Raw genomic sequence first — 18990 nt, forward strand, 5'->3', positions numbered from 1 at the left:
GAATGGCTCAGCAGCAGTTCTGCAGAAAAGGACCTAGGGGTGACAGTGGACGAGAAGCTGGATATGAGTCAACAGTGTGCCCTTGTTGCCAAGAAGGCCAATGGCATTTTGGGATGTATAAGTAGGGGCATTGCCAGCAGATCGAGGGACGTGATCGTTCCCCTCTATTCGACACTGGTGAGGCCTCATCTGGAGTACTGTGTCCAGTTTTGCGCCCCACACTACAAGAAGGACGTGGAAAAATTGGAGAGAGTCCAGCGGAGGGCAACAAAAATGATTAGGGGACTGGAACACATGAGTTATGAGGAGAGGCTGAGGGAACTGGGATTGTTTAGTCTGCAGAAGAGAAGAGGGAGGGGGGATCTGATAGCAGCCTTCAGCTACAAGAAGGGGGGTCCCAAAGAGGATGGAGCTCGGCTGTTCTCAGTGGTGGCAGATGACAGAACGAGGAGCAATGGTCTCTAGTTGCAGTGGGGGAGGTCTAGGTTGGATATTCGGAAACATAATTTCACAAAGAGGGTGGGGAAGCACTGGAAGGGGTTCCCCAGGGAGGTGGTGGAATCTCCTTCCTTAGAGGTGCTTAAGGCCCAGCTTGACAACGCCCTGGCTGGGATGATTTAGTTGGGGTTGGTCCTGCTCTGGGCAGGGGGTGGGACTAGATACCTCCCCAGGTCTCTTCCAACCCTGAGCTTCTATGATTCTAACCTCCTCCCCCGACTCAGCCCCCACCTGCCCGTCAGTTCTGCCCCCCCCCGCTGCCCCATCTGGCTGACATGTCCCCCCAGGTGGAGGCCGTGCGGCTGGAGGACCAGATGGGGGGGGCCTTTGTGACCCAGCGGCGCCGCTCCCCCCGGCGCTCCCCGTCCGGCGGCCTGGAGGGTCTGTCCCCCCTGGTCTCAGAGCAGGAGCGCAGCACCATCCAGGTAACCCCCCGCAGCCCCACACCGCCAGAGGAGAGAGGTCAAGGGGGGCCATGGGAGGGGCTAAAAGGGACATGGGAGGGGCTAGACGCCATGGGCAGGGATAGTGCACAAGTGGGCGGGGTTAATGGGGAAGTGGGAGGGGTATAGGGCATGTGGGAGGGGCTGTGAGCAAGGGGAGGAGGAGCTAGAGGGCAGTGGGAGGGGCTAGTGGGCAGTGGGCGGGCCAGGCCTTGGTGTGTGTTTGCGGGGGGCAGTTCCCTCTGGGGGCTCTCTGTTCTCACCCCTTCCTCTCATCTGCCCCACAGCCCCTGATCCACTGCCCGTCTCGCCAAGGGGGGCCTGGCAAATTCCTGAGCAAAGTGACCCATCGGGACCGGCCCTCCTGCGAGAAGTCGGACAGCGACACCGACCAATCAGAGACCGTGGCCAAGGCCACCGCCTAGCCCTGCCCCGCACCCCCTGGCAGGGGCCTCGAGTGTAATAAACCCGGGGCCCCCCGGTCTGTCCGCCGCAGCTGCCCCCACGGCTGAAATGCAGCCGCCGCTGGGGTAGAGCGTGGGGGGAAGCAGGCCTCGGAGACCCTCTCCCAGGGCCCTGGCCAGGCTGCCGACGCCCTTGGGCCGCCCCGGCCTCGTCCGGCCGCCCCAGGGGATCCTGGGAGGTCAGCCAGGCCGGGCCCTGGGCATTCTGGGAAATGGGCCAGGCCAGACCTGGGGGATTGTGGGAAACGGGCCAGGACAGGCTTGGGGGATTGTGGGAAATGGGCCAGGCTGGGCCCGGGGCATTCTGGGAAACGGGCCAGGCCGGCCCCAGGGGATTGTGGGAAACGGGCCAGGACGGGCCTGGGGGATTGTGGGAAACGGGCGAGACCGCCCCGGGGCATTCTGGGAAACGGGCCAGGCCAGACCTGGGGGATTGTGGGAAACGGGCCAGGACAGGCCTGGGGGATTGTGGGAAAGGGGCCAGGCTGGGCCCGGGGCATTCTGGGAAAGGGGCTAGGCCGGCCCCGGGGGATTGTGGGAAACGGGCGAGACCGCCCCGGGGGATTCTGGGAAATGGTCCAAGACGGGCCTGGGGGATTGTGGGAAATGGGCCAAGATGGGCCTGGGGGATTGTGGGAAACGGGCCAGGCCGGCCCCGGGGCATTCTGGGAAACGGGCCAGGCCGGCCCCAGGGGATCCTGGGAAGTTCTTTGCGAGCATCACTTCATGCATCTCTGCCCCGATTGGGTAACTGGGTGTCACATGATTTGAGTGCCGGAACCGGAAGTGGCGACGAATTCAAAATGGCGGCCTTCCCCGGACGGGGTCAGGGCAGGGCCGCTCTAGCCAGCAGCCCGCCAGGTGCTCTATGGCTGAACCTGAGCGACGCCAACCCGGCCACAGCAAGGGGGGGAGAATGGAACATCCCGGACTGAACCAACTGGGGGCTGGAGTGTGACACCCCCCCGTCCCTAAGAGGAGGGTGAAACCCCCTCAGATGAAACGGTTCCTCCCGAATGGGGCTCACTATCCCCCCGCCGTCGCAAACCCCGTTCCCACCACCGCCCTCCCCCCCAGGGCAGCTTGGTACAGCCCAACAGGGCCGTGGGGGGTGGGGCGTAAGAGTCCCGGGGATCTTAAAGGGGCAGCGGCCATTTGTTCTTCCCGCTCTGCGCCACAGCAGGGCTGGTGCATTGGCTGGGGGGGACCCCAGGGCTGGCTGAGGGGGGGCAGGGCTGGTGCATTGGCTCGGGGGGGATCCCGGGGGGGGCAGGGCTGGTGCATTGGCTCGGGGGGATCCCGGGGGGGACAGGGCTGGTGCATTGGCTGGGGGGGACCCCAGGGCTGGTGCGGGGGGGGCAGGGCTGGTGCATTGGCTGGGGGGGGGGACCCCAGGGCTGGTGCGGGGGGGGCAGGGCTGGTGCATTGTCTGGGGGGGGGACCCCAGGGCTGGTGCGGGGGGGGCAGGGCTGGTGCATTGGCTGGGGGGGGGACCCCAGGGCTGGTGCGGGGGGGCAGGGCTGGTGCATTGGCTGGGGGGGACCCCAGGGCTGGCTGAGGGGAGGCAGGGCTGGTGCATTGGCTTGGGGGGGGCAGGGCTGGTGCATTGGCTCGGGGGGGACCCCAGTGCTGCCTGAGGGGGGGCAGGGCTGGTGCATTGGCTGGGGGGGACCCCAGGGCTGGCTTGGGGGGGGGCAGGGCTGGTGCATTGGCTTGGGGGGGGGCAGGGCTGGTGCATTGGCTGGGGGGGACCCCAGTGCTGCCTGAGGGGGGGCAGGGCTGGTGCATTGGCTGGGGGGGACCCCAGGGCTGGCTGAGGGGTGGGAGGCAGCGGATCCTGCACCCACAGAGATGATGAAGGACGAAAACATCTTCCTCTTTGTGCCGAACCTCATTGGTGAGTGAGGGGAGCTGGGGGGATCCTCAGAGCTGGGTCAGAGTTGGTGTCCCCCAGGGGACAGCCTCTAGTCCCTTTCCTGCCCCCCGAGCTGCCCTGTCCCCTGCCCTGGGGCCAGGTCGGAGCCATCCCAGGAACCAGTGGCCCAGAGCTCTCGTGGCAGGTCCCTGGTATGATGGGTTCCCCCCTGGGGTGCCAGCTGGAACTGGGGTGCCACTGAGCCCCCTGACCCACCAGCCTGGGCTCCCTCTCGCACTGTGCTGCTGTGACAAGCTGCAAAGCCCCCCAGTCTGCACCTTCACCAGCATTTGCACAGGTCGGGACACACCCAGCTGCAGCCACATGCAGGCTCTCTGACCAGCAGCCTCCCAGCCTAGGACCCCAGAGCAGTACCATCCTGCTCCGGTCAAATCTCGCCAGTATATGGGTGTAACACCCAGTCCCCCTCACCCTCAATGGGATGAGGACCATTCACACTTGTGGTAACCATGCTGAGATTTTTCCCCACGCACCCTAGTCAAACGCATACTGGTTTGGATTAAAACATGACATAAGTTTATTAGCTACAAAAGAATAGATTTTAAGATATTATAAGTGAGAGCGAACAGAACAAAGCAGGTCACCTAGCAAGTAAACAAAAACGCAAACTGAGTTTAATGCACTAGACAGGTAGGAGATGAATTAGCAAATTCTCACCCTGAGCAATAAACAAGCTGGCAAATTCTTAAGGTACAAGCTACCTTGTCTTTGCAGTTTGGGTGTCTCAGGTTTTTGTACACAGGCTAGAAATCCCTTAGCCTGGGACCATCCCTTCCCCCGTTCAGTCCTTGCCCCTCGGGTGTTTCCAGGTGTGGAGTTGTAGAGAGAGGGAGGGTGACACATGATGTCATTTCCCCCTTTTTCTATCTTCTCCCCACTTCCTGGAAAGCTCTTTTGCTGTGCCCTGGGTCAGACAGTTCCCATTGTGCAAAGCTATCTCTGAGAGGTTTCTATTGCACACAGTCCCTGGGGTAATCCTGGTGCTTTGGTGCATTTCCTCAGAAAGCCATTAACAGTGTTTGGCCTTTTTACGGTTGTACCGGAAAGGCTACTTGTGGGTGTTTTCACCTCACGACATGTTTCAGTAACTCACACAAATAGCCAAACCTATAACTTCACACATGACGACCGCGCAGACACTCCAACGAGATACGACTGTCTCGCAGATCAAGACTTTTAGAATGACCCCTCACAAGGTGCACTTTGTACCGAACACGTCCTCATTACATGACAGTCACGAATATTGGGGTGCCAGGGTGTCACACCCAGCTCAAACTCTGCCACCCTGCACCATCCCCTCCAGCGTGGACAGATCCAGCTCGAGCGGGCCCCCCGCAGTGCCCAGCTGCCCCTTCTCCAGCAACCAGGCACAGGGAGCCGGTCCCCGTTACGCCTACCGACCGCCCCTTTGGGTTTCTCCCATCCTATGGGGGCTGAGATGGGCCCCCAAGCGCTGCTGTACCCAGGGCATCCCTTGCACCATCCAGCTGCCTTCAGATGTGGGGTTTGTCTGCACGGGGCCAGCTGGGAGAGTCCATCTGAATTCACTGTCGCTGTCAAGCAGAAGTGGAGGTGCTGACCCCCATCAAACCCCAGTGTGAACGCCCTCAGTTGGCACTGCGGTGCCCTTAATTCAGTTTTGCTTCCCAAGTGAATTAAGTGAAGCCAACTTAATTTTGAGCAAGAGCGTCCACGCTGGGGCTTAATGCGGTTTAACTCTGCCCCTTGGAGTCGATGCCTCTAGTGCATTGGGGTTACCTTTCCAGGCTGGCTCCGTGGGGACTGGCTCAGGGCTTGACTCGCCAGCCGGGCAGTGCCCCGGCTCCAGTGGTGGAATGAGGAGGAGGCAAACCCTCCTTCCTGACCCCTGTGAGGCTGCAGCCTTGGAGCATGAGGCTGGATCAGGACAGGAGCATGCTGAGGGCGATGCAGCCCCCTGCCCACCCAGTCCCTGTCCTCCCGCAGCCCAGGAAGGAAGGGGGGGGGGGGGAGCGGTCCCAGACTCACAATAGCATCTCAGCGTTGCCTTGTCAGGCTGGCTTCACCTGGTGTCTCGTCCTCACCAGTGAAGTTTGCAGCTGACCCAAACATTGGGGGTGGGAGGTGGGAAGTGTCGCAGAGCAGAGGTCACTGGTCCAGAGCCAGCTGGATGGCTGGGTAAACGAGCACAAGCAGACACTGGTTTAACCCAGCTCAATGTAAATGCCGGTCCCTGGGCAGGACGAGTGCCGGCTGCACTTACAGGCTGGGGGGCTCTGTTCTGGGGAGACAGAGGGGAGGCAGGGGTTAATCAGCAGAAGAAGAGCGCCCAGTGCAATGCTGGGGCCGAAGGGCCAATGCCATCCTGGGCTGTGCAAACGGGGATTTTCCCTCTGGATTCAGTCCTGGGGCGGCCGCGGCTGGGATCCCGGGGCCGGCTCTGGTGCCTGCAGTTCCAGGAGGATGTTGATCCATTGGAGGGGTCAGAGAAGAGCCCCGGGAAGGATGAAAGGATCAGAAATCTGCCCTCGAGGGAGAGGCTCCAGCTGTTCAGCTTAACGCAGAGCTGGCTCCAGGGTGACTGGAGCCCGGCCTGGCAGCACCTCCGTGGGGAACAGATCGTTACCTCATGGCTCGTCAGTCCCGCTGAGAAAGGTCTGACGCGCCCCAGCGGCAGGACGATCCCGGCCTGGAAAGAGGCTGTAAACATGGCCCAGGCAGAACCGCTCCCTCCGGGCCGACAGGAATTCTCCAGTGCTGGCGATGGCTCAGCCCAGCCGGGGGTTCTCGGGTCTGCGCCAGGGTGATGTGGGGGCTCGCACCAGATGCTCCCAACGGCCCCGGAGGAGTCTGGGCGTCTCCCCCGCGGGTTGGGAGCGGCGTGGGGCAGGGAGCCCCGGGCCGAGGGGCTGCGGGTCGGGACTGAGCACCGTGGCTCTGTCGCCCGCTGCAGGCTACGCCCGGATCCTGCTCCTCTTCCTCGCCTTTTATTTCATGCCGAGCGACCCCGGCCCGGCCGCCGCCTCCTACCTGCTCAGCGGCCTGCTGGACGCGGTCGACGGCCACGCGGCCCGCGCCCTCAACCAAGGTAGGGCCCCCGGGGGACTGGGGCGTGCGTGTGCTCCTGCCCCCGGGGGGCTGGGCGGTGGGGGGCTCGGTGGGCGGGGCTCCGTCTCTGACCTCTCCCCCCCGGCGGCAGGGACCCGGTTCGGCGCCATGCTGGACATGCTGACCGATCGCTGCGCCACCATGTGCCTGCTGGTGAACCTGGCGCTGCTGGACCCGCCCCGCGCCCTCCTCTACCAGCTCAGCATGAGCCTGGACGTCGCCAGCCACTGGCTGCACCTGCACAGGTGGGCGGGGCCCGGGGGCGCCCTGCGGGCGGGGGGCTTTGGCTCCCAGCCCCGCTGATGTCCCCGTCTCTCCCCAGCTCCGTGGTTCAGGGCAGTGACAGTCACAAGAGCATCGACCTGACGGGGAACCCGGTGCTGCGGGTGTATTACACCTCGCGGGTGAGTGACACCCCCGGGCCCCTCACCTCACAGCCCCCCACTGCCCTGACACCCCCCCACCCCCCCCCCGAGTCCTGCGGGTGCATCTCAACTCCTGGGTCACGGGGCCCCACTTCTCTGCAGACCCGCCGGGCACAGCTGTGTCTGGTCTTGCTGCTCGATGTGTTTCCCACAATGCTTTGCAGCATGCAGGATGCCAGTCTTCGGGGGGGGGGGGGGGGCTGCCTCCCTTTCCCATAATGCTTTGTCCTCCCCCCAAGCTCTGGGAGGAGATAGCTGGGGGGGGCATTCAGAGGCAGCCATATTTACGCCAGAGACACCCCCCCCAGCCTGCCCCCATGTCCCACAATGCTTTGCCAACTTACCCAGCACCTTGAATTCTCCTCCTGTCCCTGCTCTGCCCCCATGGGGCTGTCAGTACAATCCTGCAGCAGGGAGTTCCACAGGCCGCCCTGACTCTGCTTCCTCCCGTTCCCCAGCCTGTCCTCTTCACCATGTGTGCCGGGAACGAGCTCTTCTTCTGCATGCTGTACCTGCTGCACTTCACCGAGGGGCCTGCAGGTGGGCGCATCGGGGCTGCGGGTTGGAGTGGGGGGCACCGGCAGGGCTGGGGTGGCGGGGGGCCGTGGGTCGGGAGTGAGGGGCACCGGCAGGGCTGGGGGGGACAGGGCTGGGGTGGCGGGGGGCCGCGGGTCGGGAGTGAGGGGCACCGGCAGGGCTGGGGAGGGGCAGGGCTGGGGTGGTGGGGGGCCGCGGGTCGGGAGTGAGGGGCACCGGCAGGGCTGGGGAGGGGCAGGGCTGGGCTGGCAGGGCCGCGGGTCAGGAGTGAGGGGCACCGGCAGGGCTGGGGGGCAGGGCTGGGCTGGCGGGGGGCTGCGGGTCGGGAGTGAGGGGCACCGGCAGGGCTGGGGTGGCGGGGGGCTGCGGGTCGGGAGTGAGGGGCACCGGCAGGGCTGGGGGGCAGGGCTGGGCTAGCAGGGGCTGCGGGTCGGGAGTGAGGGGCACCGGCAGAGCTGGGGAGGGGCAGGGCTGGGGTGGCGGGGGGCTGCGGGTCGGGAGTGAGGGGCACCGGCGGGGCAGGGCTGGGGTGGCGGGGGGCTGCGGGTCGGGAGTGAGGGGCACCGGCAGGGCTGGGGGGGCAGGGGGCTGCGGGTCGGGAGTGAGGGGCACCGGCAGGGCTGGGGGGCAGGGGGCTGCGGGTCGGGAGTGAGGGGCACTGGCAGGGCTGGGGGGGCAGGGGGCTGCGGGTCGGGAGTGAGGGGCACCGGCAGGGCTGGGGGGCAGGGCTGGGGGGGCAGGGGGCTGCGGGTCGGGAGTGAGGAGCACCACCTGGCGTACGTGTGTGTGTGTTTGTGTAACTCTCTCCCCTCCCCCCTCAGTGCTCCCCGGACGCCTGGGTCTTTTCCGTCTCATCCTCTGGGTCTCGACCCCCCTCGCCGCCCTCAAGTCCCTCATCAGCCTCGTGCAGCTCGTCTCTGCCTCCTGCAATATGGCCGCCCTGGACGTGGCCGAGCGGGCCAAGAAGAAGTAGTGGTGGGGGAGGGGGAGGCCGGCAGAGACACCCCCACCCCCCATGGGACCAGCCCCCCCCGGGGTGAAGCTCCCCTCGATTGGTTAGAAACCCACCAATCGGTGTTGGGTGCTTGTGGCACGGGTGTGACGTGTTTCCCACAGTGCTTTGCAGGGGGTGTGAAAGTCATGCCGAAGGTGTAGCCTACGTCCCCCTCCCACGATGCTTTGCGCCCTCCGGGGACCATGTTTATCCCACGGGCCCGTTTCCCGCCATGCTCTGCAGTGGGCCCTGGGCATTGATTGTCTGGGGGACGTCACTGCGGCCTCCCCTTGTTTCCCACAATGCCCTGCGGGCTGTGGTTTATTCCAGCGCCCTTGGCTTCCCATGGTGCTTTGTGCTTGTTTGGGCGGTGGCTGCATTTATACCTGAGCCCCCCGATTTCCCACAGTGCTTTGAGGGTGAGTGTTTGGGGTTATTCACAAGGCTCCTGATCCATTGCCCATCATGCTTTGCACTCCTGCAGGAGCCGTATTGGTTCCTCCTCCTCTTCCCGTGATGCTCTGCCCTGGGGCAATCACTCCGTGGGGGGGATAACTATGGGGGAGGGGTCCCCTTTCCAGATCCCCCATGGCTCCTTTTCCTTCCCACAAGGCTTTGTGCCCCCCAGCTTGGTGTGAGGGCGGCCATGTCTTTTTGCCCCTTCTGCTGAGTGCGGACGCCTCACTGCCCCCAGCGAGGGGGGGGGTGTGTCATTCCTCATCTGCCCCCACCCAGGGGAGCCCAGGCCCGTGCCCCCCAGCAGACGGCCGCTTCCCCTGCGTAAGCATCTCCGTGTGTGTGGTGGATGTTCGACTCCGCTGGGACTCGACCCTGCCCCCCGGGGGTCGGGGGGTAACTGACCCCGCTGTGGGGAGGGGTCCCAGCTACAATAAAGAGCAGGCCGTCAATCCCAGCCTCTCATTTCAACCGGGCGGGGGGAACGTGGTGCCCTGTGGGGCGGGGGGCACTGGGTACATGGGGACCCCTGGTCTGGGGCCAGGACACGGCTGCTCTGGGGCAGGGGGTGCTGGTTACAGGGGACCCCCTGGTCTGGTGCCGGGACATGGCTACTCTGGGGTGGGGCAAGAGGACTGGTTATAGGGGAACCCTGGGCCTGGCACTTGGATGGGGCCTCAGTGGGGTGCAGGGGCTGGATGTAGGGAGACCCCTGGCCCAGCACTGGGAGGGGGTTTCTCTGGAGTAGGGCAGGGGGGCTGGTTACAGGGGACCTGTGGGATGGGGTCTCTGGGGGGCTGCAGGAGGGGGTTAGAGGGGACCCGTGGGACAGTGGCGCGGGTGGGGTGTGGTGGCTGGTTACAGGGGACCTGTGGGATGGGGTCTCTGGGGGGCTGCAGGAGGGGGTTAGAGGGGACCCATGGGACAGCGGTGCAGGGGGGGGCCCGACGGGGGGGGGGGCAGCCAGAGCCCAGCTTCCCGCAGACAGACACACGGACCCGTTCTCGTGCATCAGTTTATTGGCTTCTCATGCATCCGAATCGCTACAAAACAGGCCCCAGGGGGCACTGGGCCCTGGGGTTCAGATTCACCCTGGTTTGGGGGTTCTCTGGAAAAGCCCCCCCCCCCCCCACCGATATTGAAACCACCCTAGTCACCTCCAGGGCCCATCTAGGAGTGACCCCCCTGCCCCCCATCGCCCCCGACAATAGAGTATATAAAAACGTGCATGTATAATACTGGCATGTCAACATCAAAACACAAGCCCCTTCATCGCCCCCCTGAAAATTCCTGCTGCCCCCCCCAATTTCCTCCCCAATTGTACTGTCCCCAGCCCTGTGCTCCTGCCCCCCCCCCAAATTACCCAGTGGATAGCGTGCAAAAGATGGGACCTGAAAGGGGGGGGCTCGGCTGGGGGCATTCCCCTGCCCCCCAAAACTATCCCCATCCCCGCAAGGTTGGGTCTGTAACAGTCTGAAGTCACTTGGTGCCAGGCTGGGGTTGGCGTTGGGCTGGTTCCCGCCCCACTCCTCCGTCAGGCCTTCCTTGTTCTGTTGTTCCGGGCCCCCCGGCGCCGGCATCCCCCCTCGGCCCTGCCGCGGGTTCGTCAGCCCGACCCGCCAGAGGGGCAAGGAGGCGCAGCCAACGAGCTGCCGGCGTCTCTCCTCCCTTTGGCCTGTTTCGTTCTGTCCTTCCTCGCCCCCCGAAACGTGACTAGCCCGAGGCAGGGCAGGAGGGGAACCTCCGGCAACCTCTCCACCTTTCTCCCTCTTCCGTCCCCATTCAGACGCCGCCCACCCATCTCCCCCGTTGGCCGATGTGGGGTTGTAAATAGGATCAACGAGGAATTGGCGCCCAGCGGCATCTCTCCTTTTTGCCCCCTTCTTTGTTCTTTTGTTCCGTGTCCCGCTGTGGGCCCCAAAATCCCAGTTCCTGGCTGGCCGTGTCCCCGTGCAGCGGGGAGCCGGGGGAGAAGGGGCGTTGGGGTTTCCATCGCTGGCTCTGTTTCATTTGTCCGTTTGGGATGGGGCAAGCTGGGATGTAAACATGCCCCTGGCAGCCGAGGGGTCCCTCTGGCGTCTCGGGCCCGCGCTTTTTCTTGTCTTGTAAACATGAAATCGAAAGAGTTTTATTTGCTGTCGAAGGGGCAATGAGCCAGAAGGGAGGGCAAGGAAAGGGAGTGAGGGGAGGGACAGAAAGAAGGCCAAATGGAGGGAGTATCACTGGATGGATGCATGAGTTGGCAGAAGGCTGGATGGACAGATGAAGGGATGGGTAGCTGGCTGGATGGATGGACATACGGCAGGATGGGTGGACAGATAGATCACTGGATGGATGGGTGGCAGGGGAGACGGATGGATGAATGGACAGACGGATGGATGGCCGGGGAGATGGATGGATGGATGGATGGCAGGGGGGATGGATGGATGGGTGGGTGGACAGAGAGATGCATCACTGGATGGATAAGTCGATAGACGACTGGACGGACAGCAGAATGGACGGATTGCAGGACAGCTAGATGGACAGTAGGACTCTGGGATGGATGGACGGACGCAAGGATGGATGGCAGAATGGCTGGAAGGACGGCTAGATGGATAGTGGGATGGATGGACGGATGGACAGCAGGACGGATGGTTGGATGGCAGAATGGCTGGATGGACGGCGGGACAGATGGATGAAGGCATATGGGTGGACAGATGGAGAGGGGTTTCTTCCTCCATTTTCTCCTTCTGTTCTTCTTTTCTGGCTCCGTCCCCGAGGCAGAAGGGGGATTGGAGGCCACACCCCTCTGTTGGCTGCTGTAATCCCCCTCTCTGCCCCCTTGGCCCCCCTGGATGGTTGGTCCCCATTAGAGCAGTGCCAGGGGGGCTCCTGGGTTGGGGGGGCTGGGAACAGCACGGAGTCGTCTTCACTGGAACACTGGGGAGGGATGGGGGGGTCAGGAGAAGGGGGAACAGGGAGGGGGAGCAGGGGGGCAGCATAGGGTCAGGGAGAGGTGTGGGTGGGGAAGAGAAGGACAGTTAATGCAGGGCATCTCAGGGTCCCAGGGAAGTCGTTTGGGGCATATCAGGGTGCAGGGGCGGGGGAGGGTTGAAGTCCTGGAGGGGTCATGTGGGGTGTATTGGGGGAGGGCCATTCAGGGTGTATGAAAGTCTGGGGTGGGGGTGGGGGTTGTGCTGGGCTTTTTTGGCGGGGAATCGTGTATCAAGATCTTGGTGTATCAAGACCTTGGGGGGTTTCAGGATCCTGGGAGTCACGTGGGGTGTATTGGGGTCTGTGGGAGTCACTGGAGATCTTGTTTGGGTGGTTCCAGGGGGGTCATGTGGGCAGAGTGTGGTCCTGGGAGGTTGTGTGGGGCATCATGGGGTTGTCTGAGGCGTAGGGGGGCCCTGAGGAAGATTTGGGGTCCAAGAGGATTGTGTGTGGCAAATAGGGATCGAAGGGGGTGTTTTGTGGTCCCAGGGAGTTGCGCTGGGTCCCAGGGGGGTTTTGGGGTTCCAGGGTGGGGGTGTGGCACTCCATACCTCAGGGGAGTGCCCGGTGACCTCCCTATTCCTCGTTTGGATGGGATTGGGGTACTGCGTATAAAACAGGCCCGGTGAGGTACAAGGGGAAAGGTTATGATTTGCTGAAAGCCACGGTTCTATCGAAACGTGTCTGTCATCGGTGCGTGGGAAGTTATGAGACTGTGTTGTACGGTTGTGAGTTGGGGAATCGGCCAGATCTTAGCTGCCCAGAGACGCCAGCAAGGAACAGACTGATGCCCAGGCGGGTGTCGAACAACCATCAACAGCCGTTGTCCAACAAGGGAGCTACAGTTCAGTGACTCTCCGGCAGGGGGATTGCTCAACCTTGTCTGGGGTCTCAGCAATGCCCCCAGACCAGACATGCCTGGACTCGTGCTCTCCAAGCACAGGGCCTGACCGTGGAAAAGAGAGGACAGGGGCCACATGGTTTCTCCTTTCTCCTCCCCCACCCCACACTGCAGGCAGGGAGGACGCTGGAGCTGAGGAGACTGGTCCCCAGGCTAACAGGGAGAGCCGGCGTGTGAGACTCTAACCAACCTGCACCATCCAGCAGGGTGAGAAAAACGACTTCGTCCCGCTATTGCCTAGTCTCTAGGTGGGGAATTTAGCCTGCGCACGTCTCTGCTATTGTCCTTTGGTGACTACTCTGACTTGCCTGTCACTTCAAACCCATCGTCTGTAATCAAGAAGCCGATTCTCGTGGGGATCCTTACCGGGGAGTTTGCCTGCAGGGTCTGGAAAATCTGCCCGGGTTACAAAGGCTGGTGTGTGTCCATTCTCCACTGGTGACGTGGGGAACCAGTTAACAAACGTACATTGCTCAAGAACGGGCCAGGAGCAGCGCGAGACGGTGTGTTCCTGAGCTGGGAGGATCTGGCTGGTGCCTTTCCCTGTGTGACCCATGCGTGGCCCCAGCCGGGCGTGTGATTCCCCCCATGGGGACAGGTGAGTGATCACAGCGCCTGGAGGGGTTCGCTGCTGGTCACTAGCAGGGCATTGTGGGAGACAGCCCAGGCTGGAGAGAGAGTTCAGGGGGGCACAGCGGTCCCACAGTCCCAGGTTGCACCCCGGGAATCCCGTCACAGGGGCATTTGGGGGTTCCAGAGCATTGTATAGGACTTATTGGGTCCAGGGGGTCATGTGAGGCCTATCAGGGTCTGTGGTGTCATGTGGGGCATTTTAGGGTCCCAGTGGGATCGTGTGGGGTGTATCCTAGGTGCTTCATGGGATCCCAGGGAGTGTACTGTGGTCCCAGGGGGTCAGGAGGGGTGGGAATTTTGGGGTACGAGGGGTGGGTGTATCAGGATTCCAGGGGCATATCAGGGTCCGGGGGGTCCTGGGGATGTTTTGGTGTCCCATGGGATTGTGTGGGCCTTTTTGGGGTCTTGAGGGACATTTGGGAGTCCAGGGGTCATGCGGGATGAACTGGGGTCCCAGGGGCATATCAGGATCCTAGGGGCATTTCAAGGTCCTGTGGGGTTGTGTGGGGTGAATCAGGGTCCCAGAGGGTGTTTCAGGGGATTTTGCAAGGCGTATTGGGGTGCCAGCAAAATTTGGGGGTCCCAGGGCATATCAGGGTCCCAGGGGGATTGTGCAGGGTGTATTGGGGTTCTGGGGGGTATTTCAGGGTCCCAAGTGGCTGTGCGGGATGTTTTGCGATCCCAGGGGGTGTTTCTGTGGTCCCAGGGGGAATGTGTGCAGCAAATTGGGGTACCGGGGAGGTCATGTGGGGCATGTTGTGTCTTGGGGGTTGGGCAGGACGCACCGGAGTCCCAGGGGATCATGCAGGGCATATTGGGGTCCTGGGAGTCACAGGGGGTGAATTGGAGTCCCAGGGGGTGCATCAGGGTCCCAGGAGTGTATGGGCTTCCCAGGTGCACATCGAGATCCTGGGGCTATATTGGGGTCCTGGGAGTGTATGGGGGTCCCGGGGGCGTTCTGGGGTCCCGGGAGTGTTTCAGCGTCCTGGGAGCATGTCAAGATTCTGGGCAGGCCTATGGGGGTCCTGGGGACATATCAGGGTCCTGGAGATGTATCGGGGTCCTGGGGGCATTTCGGGGTCCCAAGGGTGATTTGGGGTCCTGGGGACATATGGGGGCTCTGGGGGAGATTTGGGGTCCCTGGGGGCAATTCGGGAGGTTCCGGGGGCCGCGCCCCTCACTCACGGCCGAAGTTGATGGCGACCGAGAGGACGATGATGATGACGCCCCCGAGCAGGGCCACCATGCTCAGCAGTTTGGCCACACGGCCCAGCCGCCGCGCCCCGTCCACGTCCCCCTGCTGCAGGCTGTTCCGGGACTGTGGGGAGAGACGTGGGGTAAGATGGGGGGGGCTCCTGGCCCATAACCCCCCCACATCACCGCCCGAGACCCCCTCCCGCATGGCAGGGGGCAGGGGCAGGGCAGGGGATATCTGTGGCCCCGAGAGCTATTGGGGAAATAGTGGGGGATATGGGGCATGCGGGGCGGGGGGGTCTGGTGGGTTTGGGGTACAGCAGGAGGGGTGGGTGGAGTATTTTGGAGGACTGGGGACTGCAGTGGGGTTATTGGACTCTTTGGGATTTTCTGGGGCCCAGAGGCTATTAGGGGTGCAGTGGGGGGTTGTTGGGGGCTTTGGGGACATGGTGGGTTGGGGGCGCAATGTGGAATACTAAGGTGCAGTGGGGGTTTTGATGTGACGTGGACAGTTTTGGGGTGCAGTGGGGGGATGCTGGGGGCATGTTGGGGGGCTCTGGGGGGTGCTGGGTTTCTGGGGCGCATGGGGTGAGGTGGGGGTTCTGGGTTTCTGGGGAGCATGCAGGTGAGATGGGGGGCTGGGGGGGTGCGATGGGTTTCTGCGGGACATGGGGGCATGGTGGGGGGCTCTGGGGGTGCAGTGGGTTTCTGTGGGGCATGAGGGCTGCAGCAGGGGGCTCTGGGATGTGGTGTTTCTGAGGGGGTGCAAAAGGGGGGCTCTGGGGGCACATTGGGTTCCTGGCAGGCATGGTGGGGCATGGTGGGGAGCTCTGGGGGTGTGGTGGGTTTCTGGGGGGCATGGTGGGTTTTTCCAGGGAGCATGGGGGGCATGTTGGGGGGCTCTGGGGTGGTCTGGGGGCATAGTGGGAGGCTCTGGGGGGTAGTTGTTTTCTGGGGGGCTCTGGGAAACAGAGTGGGTTTCTGGGGTGCACAGGTTTCTGGGGGGCATGTTGGGGACTCTGGAGTGGGCTGGGAGTGTGGTGGGGGCTCTGGGTGGTGGTCGGGGGCTTGGGGGGGCTCTGGAGGGGAGGTGGAGGGCTCTGGGGGTGGGGGGGGCTTGGGGGGCTCTCACCATGACGGAGTAAACGAAGGCGACGATGTTGATGGGCCAGATGGGGCAGAAGCAGGCCAGGGCGGCCAGCAGGATGTAATCCCGCGGCTTCTCCGCCTCCGGGCCCCCCTCGGCCCCCGAGGGCTGGCGGCTCAGGCTAGGACGGGGCGAGCCTGCCCCCGCCAGATGCACCTGGGACCCCACCAGGCTGCCCCGCACCCGCGGCCCCCCGTTAGCGCTGGCCTTGCCCCCCAAGTCGCCCAGGGAGGCCGATTTGGAGCGAGCAGGGGCCGGAGTGGGGGGGGAGGTTTGGGGGGGGCAGGGGGCACCCCCCACACCCATGGCCTGTCCATTTTGTTGGGGCCCCTCCTCGGGCTCCCCCTCATCCTCCACCATCACAGTCACTGCTGGTGAAGGGGGGGCATGTGGGGCTGAGGGGGGGGCAGGTGGGGCAGAAGAGGAAATGACTCGTGCCAGTGAGGGAACGTCTGGGGCTGAGGGGGGGGCATCTGGGGCCGAGGGGGGAACGTCTGGGGCCGAGGGGGGTGACTGCAGCTCAGTTGGCCCCAGGGGGGGTGTCTCGTCCTTTTCCGTGTCGTCCGACATTGGGGTGCCCTGGGCGAAGAGATGGGAGGGGTAGAGACACAGGGACACAGACCCACAACTCACTGCCCCACCCCCGAACCTCCTCCCACCCCCCACTTCCCCCCCAAACTCCCTCCCATCCCCCACCCCTACTGCCCCCAACCCCCTCCTGCCCCACACTCCCTCTCATCCCCCACTTCCCTACCCCCAACCTCCCCCACCCCCTCCCATCCCCCTACCCCACCCACCAAAAAAACCTACCATCCCCCACTGCCCCAATCTCCTCCCACCCCCCACAACTCCCTCCCATCCCCCACCCCTACTGCCCCCCAACCTCCTCCGGCCCCACACTCCCTCTCATCCCCCACTTCCCCACCCCCAACCTCCTCCCATCCCCCACTGCCCCACCCACGAACCTCCTCCCACCCCTCACTGCCCCACCCCCCAAAAAACCCTCCCATCCCCACTGCCCCAACTTCCTCCCACCCCCCACTTCCCCCCCAAACTCCCTCCCAGCCCCCACCCCTACTGCCCCCCAACCCCCTCCGGTCCCACACTCCCTCCCATCCCCCACTTCCTCAACCCGAACTTCCTCCCATCCCCAACTGCACCCAACCTCCTCCCATCCCCACCCCGAACCGCCTCCCATCCCGCCACTTCCCCCCCAATCTCCCTCTCATCCCCTACTTCCCCACCCCCAACCTCCTCCCACCCCCTCCCATCCCCCACTGCCCCACCCCCCCAAAAAACCCTCCCATCCCCCACTGCTCCAACCTCCTCCCACCCCCCAACTCCCTCCCATCCCCCACTCCTACTGCCCCAACCCCCTCCTGCCCCAAACTCCCTCCCATCCCCCACTGCCCCACCCCCGAATCTTCTCCCACCCCCTCACTGCCCCACCGCCCCAAAAAACCCTACCATCCCCCACTGCCCCAACCTCCTCCCACCCCTACTTCCCCCCCAAACTCCCTCCCATACCCCACTGCCCCACCCCGAATCTCCTCCCACCTCCACTGCCCCCAACCTCCTCCAATCCCCCACTCCCCCCGAACTCCCTCCCATCCCCCACCCCTACTGCCCCCCGAACCCCTCTCATCCCCCACTTCCCCACCCCAACCTCCTCCCACCCCCCCAACTCCCTCCCATCCGCACCCCCTTCTGCCCCAACTCCTCCCACCCCACTCCTTTCTGCCCCCCCCAAGCCCCCTCGTGTCTCCCCCATTCCCCCCCGGAGCCCCCTCCCATCTGCCAACCCCTCCCGGGGGCTGGCTTGGGTTGTTTTCCCTTATCTCAGGGTGGGGGAGGGGAAGAGAGGCAGGCCAGGGCCCCCCCTTCCCCCGCTCCCCCTGTGCCGGCGGCTCCTGCCCCGGGGGGGTCGGTCCCTACCTGTCGCGCTGCCCGAGATGCTGGGGGGGACCCGGGTGCGGCGGCTGCAGACAGGCTCCCCCCCCCCGGGAGGCGGGATGGAGCGAGCGAGGGAAACGCGCTAGCGGAGGGAGGGAGGCAACAGCCAGCCCCCCCCGCCCCCCCGGCTTTGTCTGGGGCTGAGACTGACCCCCCCAGCCCCACATGCAGTTACATCCGCCTCGGGACTGGAGCAGTCAGCTCAGCCCCCCCCCCCCCCCCCCCCCCGCCAGCGCCGCCTAGGGGGGCAGCCCCTGGGAGAGGGGGCACGGGGGGGGGTGGTTTCGGGTGGTGCGGGGGCTGCACATCGGGAGTGAGGGGCACCGCGGAGCTGCGGGGGGGCTGCAGGTCGGGAGTGAGGGGCACCCCAGGGCTGGGTCGGGGGGGGGGCTGCAGGTCGGGAGTGAGGGGCACCGCAGGCCTGGGTCGGGGGGGCTGCAGGTCGGGAGTGAGGGGCACCGCGGAACTGGGGGGGGGGCTGCAGGTCGGGAGTGAGGGGCACCGTAGGGCTGTGGGGGCTGCAGGTCGGGAGTGAGGGGCACCGCAGGCCTGGGTCGGGTGGGCTGCAGGTCGGGAGTGAGGGGCACCGTAGGGCTGGGTCGGGGGGGGGTTGCAGGTCGGGAGTGAGGGGCACCGTGGAACTGGGGGGGGGGCTGCAGGTCGGGAGTGAGGGGCACCGCAGGCCTGGGTCGGGGGGGCTGCAGGTCGGGAGTGAGGGGCACCGTAGGGCTGTGGGGGCTGCAGGTCGGGAGTGAGGGGCACCGCAGGGCCCACCCAGCGCCCCGGCGGGTTATAAATGTTGGCTGCGGGTCTGGGCGCGAGAGATTTTAGCTCGTTTCGTGGGGAGACTCGGGGGGGCCAGAGCAGCAGGAACCGCCCAGAAACACCCCGCCCCCCCCAACCCCCCAGCTCCGCTGGGATTCCCCGCCTCTGCAGGAGGCCGGGGGGGGCAGCTCCCAGTTCTCCCGCCCCCCGCTCGGTGACTCAGGCCCTGGCTCATTAGCAGTTTAATGGGGCGAGCGGCGCCGCGGGGGGGGTCCCAGGGGAGGGAGCGATTCACCCCCGGTGCGGGGGGTCCCGGCAGCGGCTGGGGGCAGGGAGCTGCGGGGGAGCCCCGCAGTGGGGGATGGGGCCTGGGGGGTGCCTGGGAGGGGATCCCGGCTGCGAGGGTGGCAGGAGCTGAGTTGGGGGGCACAGACACCCCCCCACTTCCACTTTCCCCCTAGCCCCCCGCTCTTGGCTTTGAGAGACCCTACAATAAACAAAGGACATTGGGTTGCTGGGTTTTCACCATTGTCACTAAAAGCTTTCGCTGTTGAGACATGGGGGGTGAGGAGGGAAATGGGTCC

General features: G+C 64.5%; 2 protein-coding genes across 4 annotated transcripts; one reads left to right on the top strand and one right to left on the bottom strand.

The window, feature by feature from the left end:
* The first annotated feature begins 3072 nt into the window (after positions 1-3072).
* CDIPT (CDP-diacylglycerol--inositol 3-phosphatidyltransferase) lies at positions 3073-9292 on the top strand. Of its 2 annotated transcripts, XM_037898803.2 has the most exons (6): positions 3073-3302; positions 6274-6408; positions 6520-6673; positions 6751-6832; positions 7312-7393; positions 8212-9292. In XM_037898803.2, the coding sequence occupies exons 1-6, from the start codon at positions 3257-3259 to the stop codon at positions 8361-8363; spliced, it is 651 nt and encodes a 216-aa protein (XP_037754731.1). In that variant the 5' UTR covers positions 3073-3256; the 3' UTR covers positions 8364-9292. The 2 variants fall into 2 exon arrangements, with proteins under 2 accessions (XP_037754731.1, XP_043404109.1); XM_043548174.1 differs by lacking the exon at positions 6274-6408 and having other exon boundaries at positions 3176-3302.
* Positions 9293-11235: 1943 nt separating this feature from the next.
* On the bottom strand, positions 11236-17776 carry PRRT2 (proline rich transmembrane protein 2). 2 transcript variants are annotated; one of them, XM_037898802.2, is made up of 4 exons: positions 17624-17776; positions 15674-16267; positions 14533-14665; positions 11236-11759 (listed from the first exon to the last, which is right to left on the bottom strand). In XM_037898802.2, exons 2-4 carry the CDS (start codon positions 16256-16258, stop codon positions 11749-11751), a joined length of 729 nt encoding a protein of 242 aa, XP_037754730.2. In that variant the 5' UTR covers positions 16259-16267; positions 17624-17776; the 3' UTR covers positions 11236-11748. The 2 variants fall into 2 exon arrangements, with proteins under 2 accessions (XP_037754730.2, XP_043405489.1); XM_043549554.1 differs by lacking the exon at positions 14533-14665 and having other exon boundaries at positions 17624-17770.
* Between the last annotated feature and the right edge of the window lie 1214 nt (positions 17777-18990).

This window comes from Chelonia mydas, chromosome 6, assembly GCF_015237465.2.
Source record: "Chelonia mydas isolate rCheMyd1 chromosome 6, rCheMyd1.pri.v2, whole genome shotgun sequence".
NCBI classification, from domain to species: Eukaryota; Metazoa; Chordata; order Testudines; family Cheloniidae; genus Chelonia; species Chelonia mydas.

What these genes read in the sequence shown, in the direction of transcription:
- CDIPT (XM_037898803.2), top strand. Translation starts at nt 3,257, where the DNA reads ATGATGAAGGACGAAAACATCTTCCTCTTTGTGCCGAACCTCATTG. An exon ending in CTTTGTGCCGAACCTCATTG is followed by an intron (nt 3,303 to 6,273) that starts GTGAGTGAGGGG and finishes CGCCCGCTGCAG; the next exon opens with GCTACGCCCGGATCCTGCTC. An exon ending in GGGTGTATTACACCTCGCGG is followed by an intron (nt 6,833 to 7,311) that starts GTGAGTGACACC and finishes CCCGTTCCCCAG; the next exon opens with CCTGTCCTCTTCACCATGTG.
- PRRT2 (XM_043549554.1), bottom strand. Translation starts at nt 16,258, where the DNA reads ATGTCGGACGACACGGAAAAGGACGAGACACCCCCCCTGGGGCCAACT. An exon ending in CCTTCGTTTACTCCGTCATG is followed by an intron (nt 11,760 to 15,673) that starts GTGAGAGCCCCC and finishes ATCCCTCCCCAG; the next exon opens with TGTTCCAGTGAAGACGACTC.